Source organism: Bombus bifarius, unplaced genomic scaffold, assembly GCF_011952205.1.
Source record: "Bombus bifarius isolate JDL3187 unplaced genomic scaffold, Bbif_JDL3187 scf7180000008194, whole genome shotgun sequence".
Classification (NCBI taxonomy): Eukaryota; Metazoa; Arthropoda; class Insecta; order Hymenoptera; family Apidae; genus Bombus; species Bombus bifarius.
The window spans coordinates 118,873-135,221 of NW_022884502.1; the positions used below are offsets into that span (position 1 = coordinate 118,873).

General features: G+C 39.5%; 3 protein-coding genes across 4 annotated transcripts in view; 1 reads left to right on the forward strand and 2 right to left on the reverse strand.

The window, feature by feature from the left end:
- LOC117209893 (disintegrin and metalloproteinase domain-containing protein 10-like) overlaps positions 1–10,813 on the forward strand; it is a 56,644-nt gene extending 45,831 nt beyond the window's left edge. The window contains exons 6-18 of one of the 2 annotated variants that reach the window (XM_033452351.1): positions 898–1,035; positions 1,275–1,462; positions 2,144–2,284; positions 2,410–2,534; positions 3,074–3,202; positions 3,431–3,599; positions 4,514–4,683; positions 4,863–5,030; positions 5,108–5,235; positions 5,326–5,440; positions 5,834–5,968; positions 6,111–6,150; positions 6,438–6,754. In XM_033452351.1, coding sequence (XP_033308242.1) covers positions 898–1,035; positions 1,275–1,462; positions 2,144–2,284; positions 2,410–2,534; positions 3,074–3,202; positions 3,431–3,599; positions 4,514–4,683; positions 4,863–5,030; positions 5,108–5,235; positions 5,326–5,440; positions 5,834–5,968; positions 6,111–6,150; positions 6,438–6,634 — 1,843 coding nt within the window. In that variant the 3' untranslated portion in view covers positions 6,635–6,754. Of the gene's footprint in view, positions 1–897; positions 1,036–1,274; positions 1,463–2,143; positions 2,285–2,409; positions 2,535–3,073; positions 3,203–3,430; positions 3,600–4,513; positions 4,684–4,862; positions 5,031–5,107; positions 5,236–5,325; positions 5,441–5,833; positions 5,969–6,110; positions 6,151–6,437 lie in introns of both variants that reach the window. The other variant, XM_033452350.1, reaches the window with a different exon arrangement.
- Positions 10,814–11,077: 264 nt separating this feature from the next.
- On the reverse strand, positions 11,078–13,083 carry LOC117209898 (meiosis-specific nuclear structural protein 1-like). Its single transcript, XM_033452354.1, has 5 exons — positions 12,797–13,083; positions 12,012–12,517; positions 11,749–11,946; positions 11,483–11,621; positions 11,078–11,410 (listed from the first exon to the last, which is right to left on the reverse strand). The coding sequence occupies exons 1-5, from the start codon at positions 13,050–13,052 to the stop codon at positions 11,241–11,243; spliced, it is 1,269 nt and encodes a 422-aa protein (XP_033308245.1). The 5' UTR covers positions 13,053–13,083; the 3' UTR covers positions 11,078–11,240.
- A 107-nt stretch (positions 13,084–13,190) lies between these two features.
- LOC117209896 (ATP-dependent RNA helicase abstrakt) lies at positions 13,191–16,346 on the reverse strand. Its single transcript, XM_033452352.1, has 10 exons — positions 15,872–16,346; positions 15,507–15,780; positions 15,085–15,430; positions 14,875–15,008; positions 14,623–14,779; positions 14,382–14,544; positions 14,008–14,308; positions 13,782–13,931; positions 13,529–13,711; positions 13,191–13,441 (listed from the first exon to the last, which is right to left on the reverse strand). Exons 1-10 carry the CDS (start codon positions 15,902–15,904, stop codon positions 13,305–13,307), a joined length of 1,878 nt encoding a protein of 625 aa, XP_033308243.1. The 5' UTR covers positions 15,905–16,346; the 3' UTR covers positions 13,191–13,304.
- Positions 16,347–16,349: the final 3 nt, after the last annotated feature.

Consider the following 16,349-nt stretch of genomic DNA (forward strand, 5'->3'; position numbering starts at 1 on the left):
TGAAAAAGGCGAGTCGAAAGTATAGGAGAACGTTTTCTACCAAACGCCACTGTTCGTAAACTTAGAAGCAATTAGGAATTAACGTACAATGAAAATGAAACTGTTGAAACTTCTGGAAGAAACGATAATAATAAAAGCCACTTGAGTAAAGACGCGATTGACGGACATATGACAACTGTACTGATTGTAAATGATTTTCAACGATACCATACGATAAAGTTACGATAGATAAAAAAAGAAATCCATAGACCAAAAACGAGAGCCACCATGCATTGCACCATGGCATTTTGCTCTATCGTTAATTTCAATGCTATATTTCAACTCTTGAATTCCATTTCAATTATCTGTTATTCGTCACGAAGGCATTTAATAAGTGCACTTTTGATTGCACAATTTGCTTCGTAAATTCCGAAGATTTACAGAGATCTAGAACATCGAGTGTACGATTTCGTACAGGTTTTCTTTTTACATAGGAGAAAGTTACTCGCGATAGTGACAACGTTATTTCATCGAAATCAGTGAGGTGCGCGCTATCTTGAATAATTACCATAATTTCCTCACATCTTGTATCATTCCAGTTATTTTATATTCATTACGAAGGCATTTAATAAATACGATATTGATTACACAACTTGTGTTTCATAAATTAAGAAGTTATAGAACCCTGGAAACTCAAGTATACGATTTCGTACGGGTTTCTCTGCGTGGAAAGAAGTTTACTCGGAGTATCGAGCTTGACAACATACTTCACCGAAATCAGTGAGCCGTACGCTGTTCCGAATAATTACCATAATTTCCTTGCTCCTTGTACCAGCAGCTTCCGCGTGCAACGAAAGCAATGATCACGTCCGCACGCCATGCACATATCGTTATACCACCGTATCTTTACTTTTTCAGGGGCGAACATGATTATGGGAACGACTCTCGGACGCTTTACGAACCTCTGCTCGGCGAGAGGCAAGCTCTCTACTCGAAGGAAAACGGTGCACGAGTTTTGACCTTGGACAGAGATAAGAGCGCAGCACGTATGGAAACGTGAGTGTCGGATGCGAGAGAGAAAACGGTCGGGGAAAATTGTTCGAGCAGGGCTCGTCCCTTCTCGTAACACGGTCCGTTCCGTTTCGTTTCGTATCGTGTAACGTTTCGTTCTGAGTAAAATCATAAAAATCACGAAACGGTAGTCGGTCTCGGGCGAACCGCTACGAAAAAAGGATAAGCCGCGCTTATCCGGGTGCCGTAAGAAATTCGCGACTCGCCGTTTTTCTCCTTTTTAGAAGCAGCGACGGTGATCGTATCGCTAGGCATTTGCACAAACGTGCCACCGTGGATCCGCGAAAAACTACCTGCATGCTGTACCTGCAAGCGGATCATCAGTTTTTCGCGAGATACGGCACGGAGGAGGCTTGCATCGAGGTGATGACGAGACACGTGCAAAGGGTCAACTCCATTTATAAGCACACTGGTAAATTTCTTACTCGTTTCTCGCGTTCTTTATAGCGCGATGGAAGTTCGGCGATTTTCTTAGTATCAGAGTCCGGAGCCGATATTCTTAGAACGTTTATAGGAATTAGCGCGCTTGCGAAAGAATATGGAGAGCCTGACAAACTGAATATTAGAAAATGATTAAGATCTTGAAGAATTATCGGTGGAAACCTTGCAGCTTTTGGAGAACTCGAATGTTCGTTGTCGTGATAAAAATCTCGCCAATTGTACGTAATTAGTTATACGTAATCGGTACATAGGCGCATTTTCCAAACTGGTCTCTCTTGCACGATAGTTGTTTACTAACCGGTAATATCGGTCGATTAACGGGTGACAAGCGTAACTTACGATTTTACGTTGAATAGAACTATCATCAACTGTAACTCTTATAACCCTAACCCGTAGTTCTCTGTTTCAATATCAAACTTGTTAGCGTTACGCAATGGAATTTATTAAGGCGCGTGACTTGTAAAATTTCGTTAACAATAGTAGTTCCATTTGGCAATTAAGTACCGAGCGTAAGTTCGTTGCGAGCCAGTTTCACAAGAAACTACGATCATAAAATATTCGCCAACGTTGTGTATGCACTGTCCGCGAACGATATACGTATGTACCTCGTCCCGACTCCAGACATCTAAGGAGAACACGTTGCTGTTGCTAGATTTCAACCAGGACGGCAGACCTGACAACATCAGCTTCATGATAAAACGTGTGAAAGTTCACAGCGAGGACGCGTTGAGAGATCCCAATTATCGATTCCCAGGCAACTACGGCGTGGAAAAGTATCTGGAGCTCTTCTCCGGTAAATAAATCTTCCTTCTAACGATACTTCGTATAACGCCAGCCGATTGTTGTTTGCGGCGAAAGAAACATCCGATCGATCACCCGAACGATTGCAAATCCCTCGGTTCGTCTTGTTCATTGCAGAAGAGGATTACGACGCGTTCTGCTTAGCTTACATGTTCACGTATCGGGATTTCGAGATGGGAACGCTTGGACTAGCTTGGACCGGTGATTTGAAAAACGCTGGTGGAGTCTGCGAAAAGAACGGGGTAAGCTTGTTGTTACGGTGAATTAAAAAAATATTGCAATATATATATATATATAATTGTAATGATATATCGTAGTATAACGTAACTACAAATTATTTCAAAAAATATTATACTCGTTGTATACGTTCGAAAATTTATAAAATAGGCAGTAAGGAGGAGACACCATGTTACCAGGTTATTAGAATTTTTATTATCGTTTCATTTGTACTTTAGGCCCAGAGGCTATTGCGAGGACGTTGTCGAGTTCATAGATCGTTACCGATACGGTAAACTATTTCGCAAAAATGACCAAAATTCCTATGAATTTTAAACTTTCTTCGAAAATATCCGAAGCAAAAATGACAATAAAGAATAGAAATCATACAATTTCCAAAGACGAAGGATGAAATAGAAATCGGCTATCGGTCGATTCTCCGTCCTTTTTCGTTTCTTTCATCGAGGAAGCCTCGAAACTCGGAAATCCGAAGCTCACTGCCGCTTCCTTTCGAAACGAACATCGAACACCTTGAAATCTACAAAATGTACTATAAACTTTGCAGCACTATCGTGGCAGTATGAAGTCGCTGAACACCGGAATAGTGACTTTGCTGAATTACGGCAAGCACGTACCACCCGCCGTTTCTCACGTCACTTTGGCCCACGAGATCGGTCACAACTTCGGCTCACCGGTAGGCTGCTTTGAATTTACTTACTCCATATACGTACGCGTACACGGTCTCGTTCTTGCTTCTAGATGAGACATTACGACCGCTTCCTAATGTTAATACGTTTTTCGTGCCAAGCAAGGCGCATAGAAAGAGAAAGAGGAGAGACGAGTTTGACGGTTCTGCTCGTTTTTCTAGGACTGTCGATGTCGATACGCGCGTAACACGAGGCGCCACTTTACTTTGTTTCAGCACGATCCGGAACAATGCACGCCCGGCGGAGAGGATGGAAACTTCATTATGTTCGCTCGTGCTACCAGCGGCGACAAGCGAAACAATAATCGTTTCAGCCCATGTAGCTTGAGTGCCATAAACCCAGTTTTGAATAGCAAAGCTCGTTCTCCGAAGGGTTGCTTTACTGGTCAGTCTCTGGCTCGTTACTTTTATATCCCCTGTCGAATATCGAATATTCGCGGAATGTACCCGCCCGTTATAGTTGCGCGCGTTCCTCCAATCGAAAGTTATTTAACGTAGCGATATTTCCACCGAATATATCTATCCTGAATAATAGTCGAAACTTTTAAGTACAGTTTCCTCCAGCGATAAAGTCGTTCCGCGGATCCCCGCTTTCACTATATCCTTCGTAAGGACTGGAAACTTAGAGCATAAACGGTCCGCCATAGATATCAGGACACGCGATATTTAATATAAATTGAATACCTTTCGCTGCTATCATTTTATTATAAGATCTGTCATTTCATTCGTATCGTATCGACGATCGAATCAATCTACTAGTAATTTGCACGAAGGAACTGTTATTCTGCGTTTATCGTGATAAAAAATTCCTATAAAATAAATTTATAACTTAATTAATTATTGGGACTTGGATGCTTTTAATAGCTGCGAGTTCTCAAGATTTTTGCATCGCTGTGATTTCCGATACGCCCTATGCGTCTTATAACGTGAAATATTAAATAGAATAAAATTTGTTCGATCTTTTTGACAAATGCGACGAATAAGTCCTAATACTTATGGCAGTGTATATATTGGGTTGAGCAACAAGTTCATTCGCCTTTCACCGATGTAGATATATATTTTTAGAAAATGCAGAGACGAGAACTCTCGAATTTTTTATAATATAAATTCGGATAATATAAATTTACGGAGAAACGAGATAAACAAGTTAGAAGAATTTTATATGGAAATAATCGTCAAAGTAAATACGACGCTTCGTAGTCTTTCAAGCAGAAGCGAATGAACCTATTGCTGAACCTAATATGCGCATTTATGTACACGTTTAGAGAGAAACTGAGGAAACTGTGTATGTTTTTCCAGAGCCGCAAGTGTCATTATGCGGCAATGGTGTCATCGAAGAGGGTGAAGAGTGCGACTGCGGATGGGAAGAAGATTGCAGGGATTCGTGTTGTTTTCCCCAACGTCGTTATCCGCCAGCAGGCGAGACACCCTGTACACTCACACCGGGTTCCATTTGTAGTCCTAGTCAAGTACGTGAACGCAGGATACGATATATTACAACATACGTTTCAAATAGACTCGTCGTATTCTTTCCATATGACCTCGAGGATCTTTTCATATGTTAAAAGCGAATTAATTAATTAATAATTAATTAAAAGCGAAAGAACTCCAGGATTGCAGCAATTAAAAGCGTGTTATCGTTTTTCAGGGTCCATGTTGTACCGCAGAGTGCAATTTAAGATTCGGAGACAAGTGCAGAGACGACAACGGATGTCGCGACGCAAGCTTCTGCGACGGTCGATCACCGTATTGTCCTCCTTCCATCAACAAGCCCAACAAGACGATCTGCAATCGCGAATTTGTGTGTTTTATGGGGGTGAGCGTGAAATCCAGACAATGACGGAGAAATATTTTTCCGCATATGCATCGTTTACCTTTTTCCTTGTTTCATAGGAGTGCACCGGTAGTATATGCCTTGCATACGGATTGGAATCTTGCCAGTGCATTCCCGGGCCAAATGATCCACCGACGAAAGCCTGTGAACTATGTTGTCGTCTACCCGGAGAAAATCAACCTTGCTTGTACGTTATGAACCGCATTTTTCTCTGCGCTTGTATTTTTTTATAATGTTAAAAATAAATATATATCGATGATCGATGTTACGCGTGTAGGTCGTCTTTTGATTGGAACTCTCCACCCTACGACATTCCGGACATGTTCTCGAAGCCTGGAACACCGTGCAATGATTATAACGGATACTGTGACGTCTTCCAAAAATGTCGAGAGGTACGACCATATGACATTTTATCATACGGCGAGTTTATCATAGTAGCCGAGCTATAAATAGGCAAACGCTTACTCGTACATACTCGCTCTTTATATTATGGCAAATCTTGTCTCTTTTTCTTGTGATACAGAATAAGAAAATACGGTTACTACGTTGTGGTACCAAACTGAAAATAGAAAATTTTTAAAGTTCTATCTTCGGGAGATTTCATGTTCTCGTTGCATCGATACTTTTTTTTATATTTATAGCGATTCCAGATTTTTATTTTGAGCAATAATTCCAAAGTAGATTAAATCGAATTTCGATTTTCTCTATTTAGATGCTTCGTCGCGGTAGATACAGACTTTATCTATCGATGATAGGATACTTTTTACCTACGAACTGTTCTACAGGTTGATCCAAGTGGTCCTTTAGCAACCTTAAGGAAGCTTCTCTTATCCGACGAAAGTCTAGCCACGTTCCGTCGTTGGATAATTGATCACTGGTACGCAGCCGCTTTTATCATTGTGGCTGCTGTATCGCTATTGGTAAGCGTTACTTTAATTCTTCCTTTAATCTTCAACGTTAATTTTCATTCTATTCTTGTTATTTTTTCTATACACGTTCGAATTGTTCTTTAGAAAAATACAGTTTACTATATAATACCGATACCAATCATTTTTACGCCAGAGACTGTCGAGGAAACGCGCGGATAAAAAACGTGTCGAGAGTAAGTCTAGGAACAGACGAAAGTAGAGTCTTGTATCTGCAGCATCTGTAACACACGCTAGTTGAAAACATCGTTGTACCTTTGTATCTAATTCGTCATAAATCCTCCAGCATTCGTATAACTATTCGTGTAACGAACACGCGATCGTACGACTATCAGCAGTATCGTAGTTGATTTTCCTCGTACATTTCACCGCTAACATCTGCCTAAATCAATACCTGTAACGGTAGAACACGCAACCACTTGATATCATCGTTAATACTTTACGACTCGTTCTTTGAATTTAGGTGGCGAGCATGCGATTACTGGGCAAACGGCCGGACCTGAAACTCAAGTCAGTTACAATAATACACAGCTCAACGACGGAAACTGTGCGTCTTCCGCCGGAGGGAACGGAGGGAGTGACGGTGCATCCTCCGGCTGTACGTGCAAAGCTTCCGCTCAGCAGAAAAGTCAGGGAGAAGAGGAGACACCGGAAGCATAAGGATTCTCATGGGAACGCGGACAAATCCGGCAAGGATGCATCGAAGAAGAAGAAACAACCGCAATCACAGGCGAAGAGGATATCGGCGAACGCGACCGAGGACTTTGCTAGGAAGAGATCAGCAGACGTGACGCCTGCGATGATACAAGAGAACAAACGGAAGAAGACCTTCCCAAGTCGAGATAAGCAGAATTCGAGTGGCAACGTAAGCGGCGCGGACAACGAGAAAAGAAAGCGTAAGAAGCAACACAAGAAAGAAGTGATCGATTATTCGGCTATCCAGGCTGAGAAAGAAACCGAGCCAAACGCCGATCCGAAAAGCAAAGTACGTTCCTGGTTATTGGCATCCTCTCAATGTCGGCCGGAAACTGGCAGAAGCAACGCGACTGGTTTACCGAAAAGCAAGTCTACCCCTGTGGGTCTGACTGGTGCAGGAACCAGACTGCCTGCGACCAGGCAAGCGGTTTCGAGGAGACCAACCGAATCTAAAGAAACGAAAGCACCAGCAAGTTCAGGGACAAGAAAAGAGAGGGCGAAGCTGCAAGTAGTTTATAAACCTCCCTTCAGGTTCAGCGTGAAACTGAGAAAATCCGACAAGGTAGCGCAGGTTCCTGCCATGGCGCCAAACACGACACACGTCAATGGCAGGCCGAAGCTTCCACGAACCGGTGTTCTTCTAAGGACAGCGAAAAAGAAGGACAGGGTCAGAATCGGCAGGGCCAGACAAATAGCGCCTACAGGAATCGGAAACAGTGCGGGTGATTTACCTGAGCCAGCCAATTCTGATCTCCATACCGTTCCTTCCGATCTCGAGGTGTTACTGTCCGAGAGCGAGTTCCTCTTCTCGGACACGTGACCACGGTGAATCAGAGACGCTTAGATCTGTTCATTATTTAGAGGAATCTTTTTAGAAAAAAGATCTGTATCGAAGAAATCGATACGTCGAAGAATCCCGTCCGCCGAAGTCGCGAAGGATAGGTACATGTGAAAACCTTTTACATGCTATCCCGTGGTTCAGCCTCAGTTTCGCTAATGATAAATATAATTAACCGCTCTGGTCGATCGTTAAAAAACGCTCGACAGAATAAAGAATCAAAAGAAGAAGATATTTATTATTAGTGAAATCGAACTTCGAAGAACCAAACCGTTTTATCGTATTAGTCTAATGGCTGCTGGGCGTGTTTTCATAAACGTTGACGCAACCCCGAATGAGCTTCTTCCGTTCTACTGTGCTGGAATTTATTTTTTTATCGGTATCTAATAACGAGGAGCACGCATACACATATGGCGTACGCTTTCGCTCTTTTTCACGTCTTCCTAGTAATAAGACGACATATCTGTCGTACGTTCAGAATAATTCACCTCGTAAATCGTCGAATTCGTATTACGATGTAACGATCGATCACCGAAACGATCCGCGCGTTCTATGGAAGTGCTAGTTGAACGATTCAAGCCAAGTTTTCTTCTTCCAAAGAAAAGGGGCCAAATTTCACTTTAAAAAAAAAAAAAAAGAAAAAAAAGAGAAGACTAACCGCAGCCGTGCGCATCGACGTATCGATGGCGCAAGGGACAAAAAGTCACAGACCTATTTTCGCTTGTCGAAAAGCGCGCAGAAAAATTTGTTCTTTCTCCGGAAACACGAGATTACGATTCGTTTGCGATCGCAGCTTTAATAACAATTAAGGGATCAGCGTTCGATCGATGTGAGATGCGACTTCTAGAGTGATGTATCGTCTTATTTGCAGACGAATAACGGAGAGAAAGAGAATGGGAGAAAGAAAAACACTTAAAACTATTACTATATCGTGCCTATCGTACACCGCTGTTCGAAACTTACGAAAAGAATCTCGCGATCGAAGAGAAAACTTCTTGCTTTTCCTTGGTGATGGTTTTTCGTGAGACAAACAGGAAGTCAGCAGACACACGATTTGCTAAGGAATTCGTGATCTAGCGACGAATCGAAGTTTCTCTTGGAAAAAAAAAAAAAAATAAGAGAAGAATCTTTGAGAACGTAAATCGCGGTTGATAGTTGAAGCTAGTCTATCCTTTTTGAGTTTCTTTAAAGATCGTCTATCGTCAACTTGATACTTTTTGCCTGCACTTGCTGTTGTTAATCTAACGTACTATTCTCATGGTTCCTATTCGCCGGCAATTCCTAACCGCGGTGTAAAACTTGCCGGATTATTTGCATTTCCAGTGGATAAGCGATGGCAAGACTCTCGTTGAGCTATTTATATTTTTGAGACTGTATAAACGATACGAGAATTAACGACACGCATTCTTCGCTATATTTCCATGAGTTTCATTCCTCCCAGTGTGTATTCAGAGACTGTCTACCCTACTGGGAAAACGGCTGTAGCTTAATCGTATTGAAATGATTTATCATTACTATTCTGCGGTGCTATTAGTCAATATCGCTTAACGAAACGATTCTGTGCCCGTCGAACATTCCAACGATTCCTCCAAATCTCTTTCCATCCAATCGAATCTATGTTCCTCTTATTTCCCTCGTTGAAACTACTTGTTCTTATTCTAACGTTTGTTAATGTTATTTGTTATTTGCTTCGATTCATTCCACTCCACAGAAACGGTGTTTTTCTCAGAATACTCTAGCATTTACCCGATGCTTCTATTACTTTGACCCACCATATAAAGATCTTATCGATCGCAAGCATTATTGAAATATCCGGTAACATTTATGGTTTCGTGAAACAAGAAGAATAGCTTCCGCGAAACGTACTAGAGACTTGCGAGAGTTATGTGTTAAAAAAAAAAAAAGAAAAAAAACGCTTGTATCGTCGTTAAGACGCCGAGAGAAGGCGTCGTGATTGGTCTCGTTGACGAAGAGCAACAGGAAATTTCTGACCAGATTTGTTCACCGTTGATGAGATATTATTAGCGTTAAGGGACGGAGGTGGGCAAATCTATTTTTCGTTGTTCATTAATGTAAAACACGCTGCGATAAATACTGCCATAACGTATCGTACAAGAGGGAATTACGCGTAAAACGATACGTGTATATCGTTATAACGCGAAAGAACCATCGAGACACGCTTCGTTTGCCCACCTCTGATTAAAACCAGTAGAGTATTTTGCCGATTGCTGCGAATAAATGAACAAAAATCTGCTTGTGTGTATACATACGTGCGTACGTGTACTTAAATCGTAAGAATATGTGATTTTACTTTTACGTGAATTTATATACACGTTTAACAGGCGTAAGCGGATTGCGATCGAGTCTCTGCAATCTCTGAGAGTCGATCGTTCAATATGTGTTACGCGACTAATATTTAATTAACCCATTGGCCTAATATTACGTAAATCGTAAGCGATTATTATTTAGTCAGAAACGTTTACTCGAATAGTCGGTACTATTTATTAAACGAAACAGAGAAGAATCAACTAGTGCGACTGCAGTTTCCGACTGGCTAAGAAATTCTTGGATCCATCTTCCTTTCTTCGTTTCTCTTAGAGAAAAGTTAGAAGAAACGACGCGTAGAAAACCGCGTCAGTCGAAAGAGAAAATAAGAGTAGCGAGTCGACGTAGGCAAATGGGTTATCAAAGGAAATGTGATTTTACTTTTAAGACCAATCTGTGTTAAATTCGTGAACTTGACCGGTTCTGAGCCAGTGGCCATGTCGCCTAATTCCCTCCCTCGTTATCGCTTCGTACTTAAGAAATTCTCCATAAAGGTTCTTTAGTTCGCTGGAAGAAAGAACCGTAGGTCAGGACCATTCGTCGAGATGCAATTTCGATACGTGGAGATAAGGATTTCACGTAGCGTATAAGGAATACAAATAGACAACTTACAATAGTATTCAGTTTTTAAAGTTTACGATCATTACGATCATCCATTGAACGACGATCTTCCGAGAAAAGAATTTCTCTACGATCTCAGGAATGCGTTTCACGAGTTCATTTCCGAATATTACTGTACCGTTTCCAAGTGTATAATGTTTTAACGATAGATATGTTAATTTACTCGTCATTTAAAGAAGAGATGAGAACGATCGACCGATCAAATTAGTTTGTAAGCGACTATGGCGACTAGCCAGTCACCGAGAAAACTAACGTTCGTACTTATAGTTATTCTTAATGCTCGAGTGCTACTTGTTTCGCTACTTCAACCCCTTCTTACGCCGAAGATGTTTTAACACAGAGTGAAAGAGAGAGAGAGAGAGAGAGAGAGAGAGAGACGGAAAAAGAAGGAAGAAAGAAATTGAAACGATCGTTTTGATATTACATGACAATTGTTATAAATCGAAAATGAAAAATTGCAAATGGAAGGGGTAAAAATGGTAGAAGAAATCGCTCGAGAATTGCCTCGATTGCCAAGAAAAATCCGATCGGCAGAACGAAACTCGTTAGTTAGCTGTTCCCGTCCGATTTTTCGATACTGGACACGCCCGAGGCGAGACTGTTAATTTATCATGTACTTAATATCCAATATAAGATGGGGCTGCTGTATTTTTACACGGACTTTGTATAAATGACGAGAGCCGCAAGAACCGCGAGAGCGATGGTTTTCGCGCATCATTGTATATATCTGTATACCAATAAATAGCTGTAGAATTAAAAATTTAATTTCATCTTCAGTGTTTCTATTTAAAGCACGTTGTTCTTTGCCTGCTGAAATTTCACTGCCTCCAAGTTAGATTCCGAATGACACTTAGTTTCGTTAATATCAATTTCACGCCTTATCTTTCCTGCATCCTTCGAACGTTGCGTTTTATTTTGCTCTATAGTCTCGCGCAATTCGTTTCCATATTGGACGACTACAAATAAAATATGGCAAAGCTTACCCACGTTAGTTCCGATATCTTTGATATCAACGGCGATTTACATACCTTTTTCGCGTCGTGCTTGCTCCTCTTGGCCTTCCTTTTCCTCCTGTTTCTTTCGTTCATCTGCCAAATACTTGGCGAAAGCAGCGTCGATCGCATTTTCTTTCGCCTTCCTTTCAGCCACAGCTCTCTGAGTTTTTGCCTGTTCATTTTACAGCCTCTAACAATCTTTATACGCGATGTTACATTTCTTACGCGTATTGTATAAAAAGATAATGCGCAATGAAAAAGAAAAAAGAAGAAATTCCGCGATGCAACCATAATCTCACCATCTCTTCTAGTTGTTGTCTCGCAGTACGTTTCTTTTTCATCGCCAGTTTAATCGCTTCAGCCGCCAGTTTGCGTTCTTTCTCTACCAAATATAATTCCCTGGAAATTTCTTCCCGTTCTATTCGTTTATGCTCTTCCTCCATCAATTTACTCATCATCTTTTCTAACATAGCGTCCTTAGCTGCCTGAGTATCGGCCTAAAAAAGACAGGTGCGTTGTTAAGATAAAATTCAGTGCCAATGAATGGACGTCTTCGTAGAACCTTTCCTTCAGCTTCCCTCTTTTGCAAAGCCTCCCTTTTAGCGATGATTCGCAAAATCTCGTCGTGTTCCTGCTTCAGAACCTCCCTCCTCTTCTCTTTCCAAAATCGTCGAGCTTTTAAAAAAGCATCCTTCTCAGCCTCCATCAAAGCAGCTATTTCTTTCTTCCTCTTCTCCGCTTCCAAATTTTCTTGGTGCATCGTCTCGCCAACTTCTTCCATTATCTTTCGCTCGCGATGCTTCTCCTCCTCTTTCTCACGCAGTTTCCGTCGATTGTCTAGAAGTTGGTTCTGGAGATCTCTTTTGTAACTTAATTTCTTCTGTCGCTGCTTTGTCTCAAAATCTTCCTCGACATCCCATGGGCTGGACAGATTAGAAGTTTGTATCTGTTCATCCTGAGTCTTCTTTTCTATCAACTCTACGTGTTTCTTCTCCAAAGCTTCGTTACATACAGATGGAACAGCAGATTTTATCTTTCTACTCTTTAATGACTCTTGCAGTTCGATATCTGTATTATATTAATAGGTGCACAGTAAGTAAATTTCTAATTAATAGACTGCGGCTATTTATGCAAATTCATATTTTTATGGATATAATTACAAGCATATAGACGTTATAGTTATAATAAACATTAAACATAAAACATTATAGAGAGTATTGTACTTTGCATATTTTGTATATGTTTGCATATTATATGCATTGTGTGCATCTTTGCAGCTTCTAATTTTCCATGAATGCATATACACCAACAGTTTAACAACGAGTTAAAGGAAAATTGCGCTTTTACGTTTACGACGTGCAAGCTCCTCGACTAGTCGCTGCGTGCGTTTAAGCTGCCGAATTTTTACATCACCAGCCGCCTTGGCATATTGTAGTTTTTCCGCTTCTAATGCTTCTTTGCGTTCAATGTGCTGTTGACGTAATCTTCGCTTCTTTTCGGCACTTTTCTCTATTATCCTTCGCCGTGCCTCTATTTCATCGGCTTTCTGATTTTTGATCCTCGTGAAATCATCATCCCCCTTCCCATTTTGCCATCTAATCATTATTCAGGTCAATTCAGACGGAGTTTTTGTTGAAAAATTTCTATCTTTGTGCGTATCGTATGCCAAATTGATGAACAGAGAAAACATAAAAGCATCGCGTTTAAAGCTAGCAGGAAGTATGCAGTGTCGAGGAAAAAATGAGATAATATCTATGTTTAATTATGAATACAAATTTTGTAAAACTATTTACAAAATACGATATTACACAGAGAAATCACTATTTTTTAAAAGATATGTACAAAATATTCCAGTTTAATAGTCAGCTGCATTGCTGGCCAAGTAATCACGGCGTCCGATATTCGAAGCTTGTTTGTTCTGGATAGCTTCCAGTTTGGGACACTCTGTGATTCTGTGACCAAGACCACCACAATAACTGCATCCACGCTCATCTGAAATGTAATAAAAAAAAAAAACACGGTTTATTTCCTGCTTCTTAATAAAAAAGAAAATGTAAATGTTATCTGCAATCGTTTTACCTCCCAAATTGAGGTATTTTTCATTCTCTGAACAAAGTTCCAGCAAGAATGGTGGAACCTTTTGTTTCGCTTCCATAAGCAAGTGTTTAAGATCCAGTAACACAGACTCGTCATTTGCTTTGTTAATAAATGTTGTTGCTATTCCAGTTCGTCCAGAACGCCCAGTTCTTCCGATCCTATGCACTATACATAAAAATTAATTATTTATGTAATTAATCATTGCTTAATAATTAATAGAAACATGCTAAATTACCATAGTTTTCAACATCATCCGGCATATCGTAATTTATAACGTGTTGCACATCGGCAAAATCGAGACCTTTGGATGCAACATCCGTCGCAACCAATACATCCTTCCGGCCTTCACGAAAAGCTTCTACAGAACGTGATCTTTCTTCCTGATCTATAAAAAAGTAATTACACAATTTAAACACTAGAAATATACTTGATGATATTTATTGCGTTAAAATTGAATATACCTTTTCCACCATGTATTGCTACCGCTTCAACGCCCTTTAGCAGTAAGTATTCGTGAATAGCATCAACGTCTTGCTTTTTCTCGGCAAATATAAGTACAGGTGGGGGGGTTTTTTGTAAACATTCCAGGAGATACACGATTTTAGCTTCTTGCTTGACGTATTCAACTTCTTGTATTACATTCATAGACGCTGCACCTGCGCGACCAACATTAATCGTCACAGGTTTTACTAAAGCGGAACGCGCAAAATTTTGAATCTTCTTTGGCATAGTTGCAGAAAACAGTAACGTTTGTCTCTGACCCTATATGAAATATATGCTCAAATGTAGTACAAACAATTTTTAATATAATAAAAATATAACAAAGTATATTTACCCTGAAGAACGAAAAAATTGTTCGCACATCTTCTTCAAAACCCATGTCGATCATACGATCGGCTTCGTCCATACACAGATAACGACACACGCTAAGTTTTACCATCTTTTTATCTAACATATCCATTAGTCTTCCAGGAGTTGCCACCATAATGTGAACACCTCTATAATGAAGGCAAAGATTATATAATGCGATAGAAATATCGAAATAAGAAAAATCAAAGTGTTGGCAGAATACTTGCTTGTTAATAACTTCTAAAGATTCTGATACAGGTACACCTCCAATTGCTAAACAGCTGCGTATTTCGGGACAACCTGCTTGTCGTAAAGTATTCGTATAATGTCGAATAATATCGTAAGTTTGTTTCGCTAATTCTCGAGACGGACAAATGATTAAACCTGAAAGGGGATAAACGTCATATTTAATATCATTATATTATTTAATATCATTTTCTAAATATTTTATTTTTTATATTATCACAATATAGTATTACCATATGGTCCTTCGTTTCTCACAAATGGCATAGCCACTTCTTGTTCTAGACAAAACATTATAATAGGTAATACAAATACCAATGTTTTGCCGCTACCAGTGAAGGCAATGCCAATCATATCGCGACCTGATAATCTATAAAAAGGAAAAAAATAAATACTTTATATTTTACAGAAACATGACTACAAATATACAATAAATGTATACTAACACTGTTGGTATTCCTTGAACTTGAATTGGTGTGGGTTTAACGATACCTTTCTGTTCCAAACCATTCAGTATACCTCTATGAAATTTCATCTCTTTGAAGCTTTTCAATGGTGGTGGTACATCATCTCCCTCTACTAAAATTCTAAGTTTCCTCCTAATCCTTTCATGTCTTGCTTCTCCTGCAGTGAGAACTGCTCTTGGAGGTCTCCAACTGGTCTTTATTGGGTCCTCGTATTGAATACCCTTTGCTAATTCCGCTACACCCATTAAAGCTTTATTTTCTGCTACACTCTCTAGGATCTTTTCTTCTTCCTTCAACTGTTTTTCCATAGCACTTTCCTTCTTAGCTAAAATATTTTACGAATCGGTTATTTTAAATTATTGAAAATTTTTTATTTCATGAAGTATGCCATACACGGTTACCTTCTGCTAATTTTTTTAATTCAGTATGTTGATCCAACAAAGAAATGTTCGACTTTCTTCCCCATACTTGCCCATCATCATCATCTGCATCATCCTTTTCATTCTCACTGCTACTTTTCCCGATAATACCAGCAGCAGCTTCATCTTTAAGTTGTCCAAGCTTACCAAGCTTAATTAATTGATATTTTTTACGTTCTTTAACTGGCACGTAAGGAACATAATCGTCATCTGTTTCCAAGGGACTGCTTTCCTTGTCTCCTTCTCTTCTGTATCTCTATATTAAGAAACATTTATTAATTTATTAGTTAGAGAAATTTTAGAGATATGTAATTAATAAGAGATAAAATATCAGATAGTAAAATAACCTTTCGTGGAGGATCTCCTTTTTCTTGTGCCATTTTTTACACAATTAAATACTTTAAATATTTTAAGATTCAAAGATGATTCAAACGAATAATTTATGTGATAACAGACATAGTATTCTATGTGTTATTAAGGAATCCACATATAACCTATATTCCATATAATTGTATTCCCAAACTTTAAAAGAACGAAGTAATATATTCAGTGAATATGTCGTAATGCCACCATTATCAATATTTCAAAAGTACTTTTCGATAATATCAATTATTTTATTCTTGATGATTCTATTAAAAATTAATATTAATAATAAAGAAACACTTTGGAAGTTGTTTACATTACATTCAGATTCGATACTCGATACTCAATACTCGATTGCTTCACATCGAAAAATGAATCGATTTATCAATATTTAAAACGTTCATATTATCGACATCTAATTTATACTTAATATATACCAAATTCGATCCGATACAAAATGAA

Coding starts and splice junctions, on each gene's coding strand:
- LOC117209898 (XM_033452354.1), bottom strand. CDS start 13,052: ATGATTAGATGGCAAAATGGGAAGGGGGATGATGATTTCACGAGGATC. Junction 12,518..12,796: donor GGAGCTTGCACGTCGTAAAC/GTAAAAGCGCAA, acceptor AATATAATACAG/ATATCGAACTGCAAGAGTCA. Junction 11,947..12,011: donor AGAGGGAAGCTGAAGGAAAG/GTTCTACGAAGA, acceptor TGTCTTTTTTAG/GCCGATACTCAGGCAGCTAA.
- LOC117209896 (XM_033452352.1), bottom strand. CDS start 15,904: ATGGCACAAGAAAAAGGAGATCCTCCACGAAAG. Junction 13,932..14,007: donor AGCAATACATGGTGGAAAAG/GTATATTCAATT, acceptor ACTTTTTTATAG/ATCAGGAAGAAAGATCACGT. Junction 13,442..13,528: donor AAAATACCTCAATTTGGGAG/GTAAAACGATTG, acceptor ATTACATTTCAG/ATGAGCGTGGATGCAGTTAT.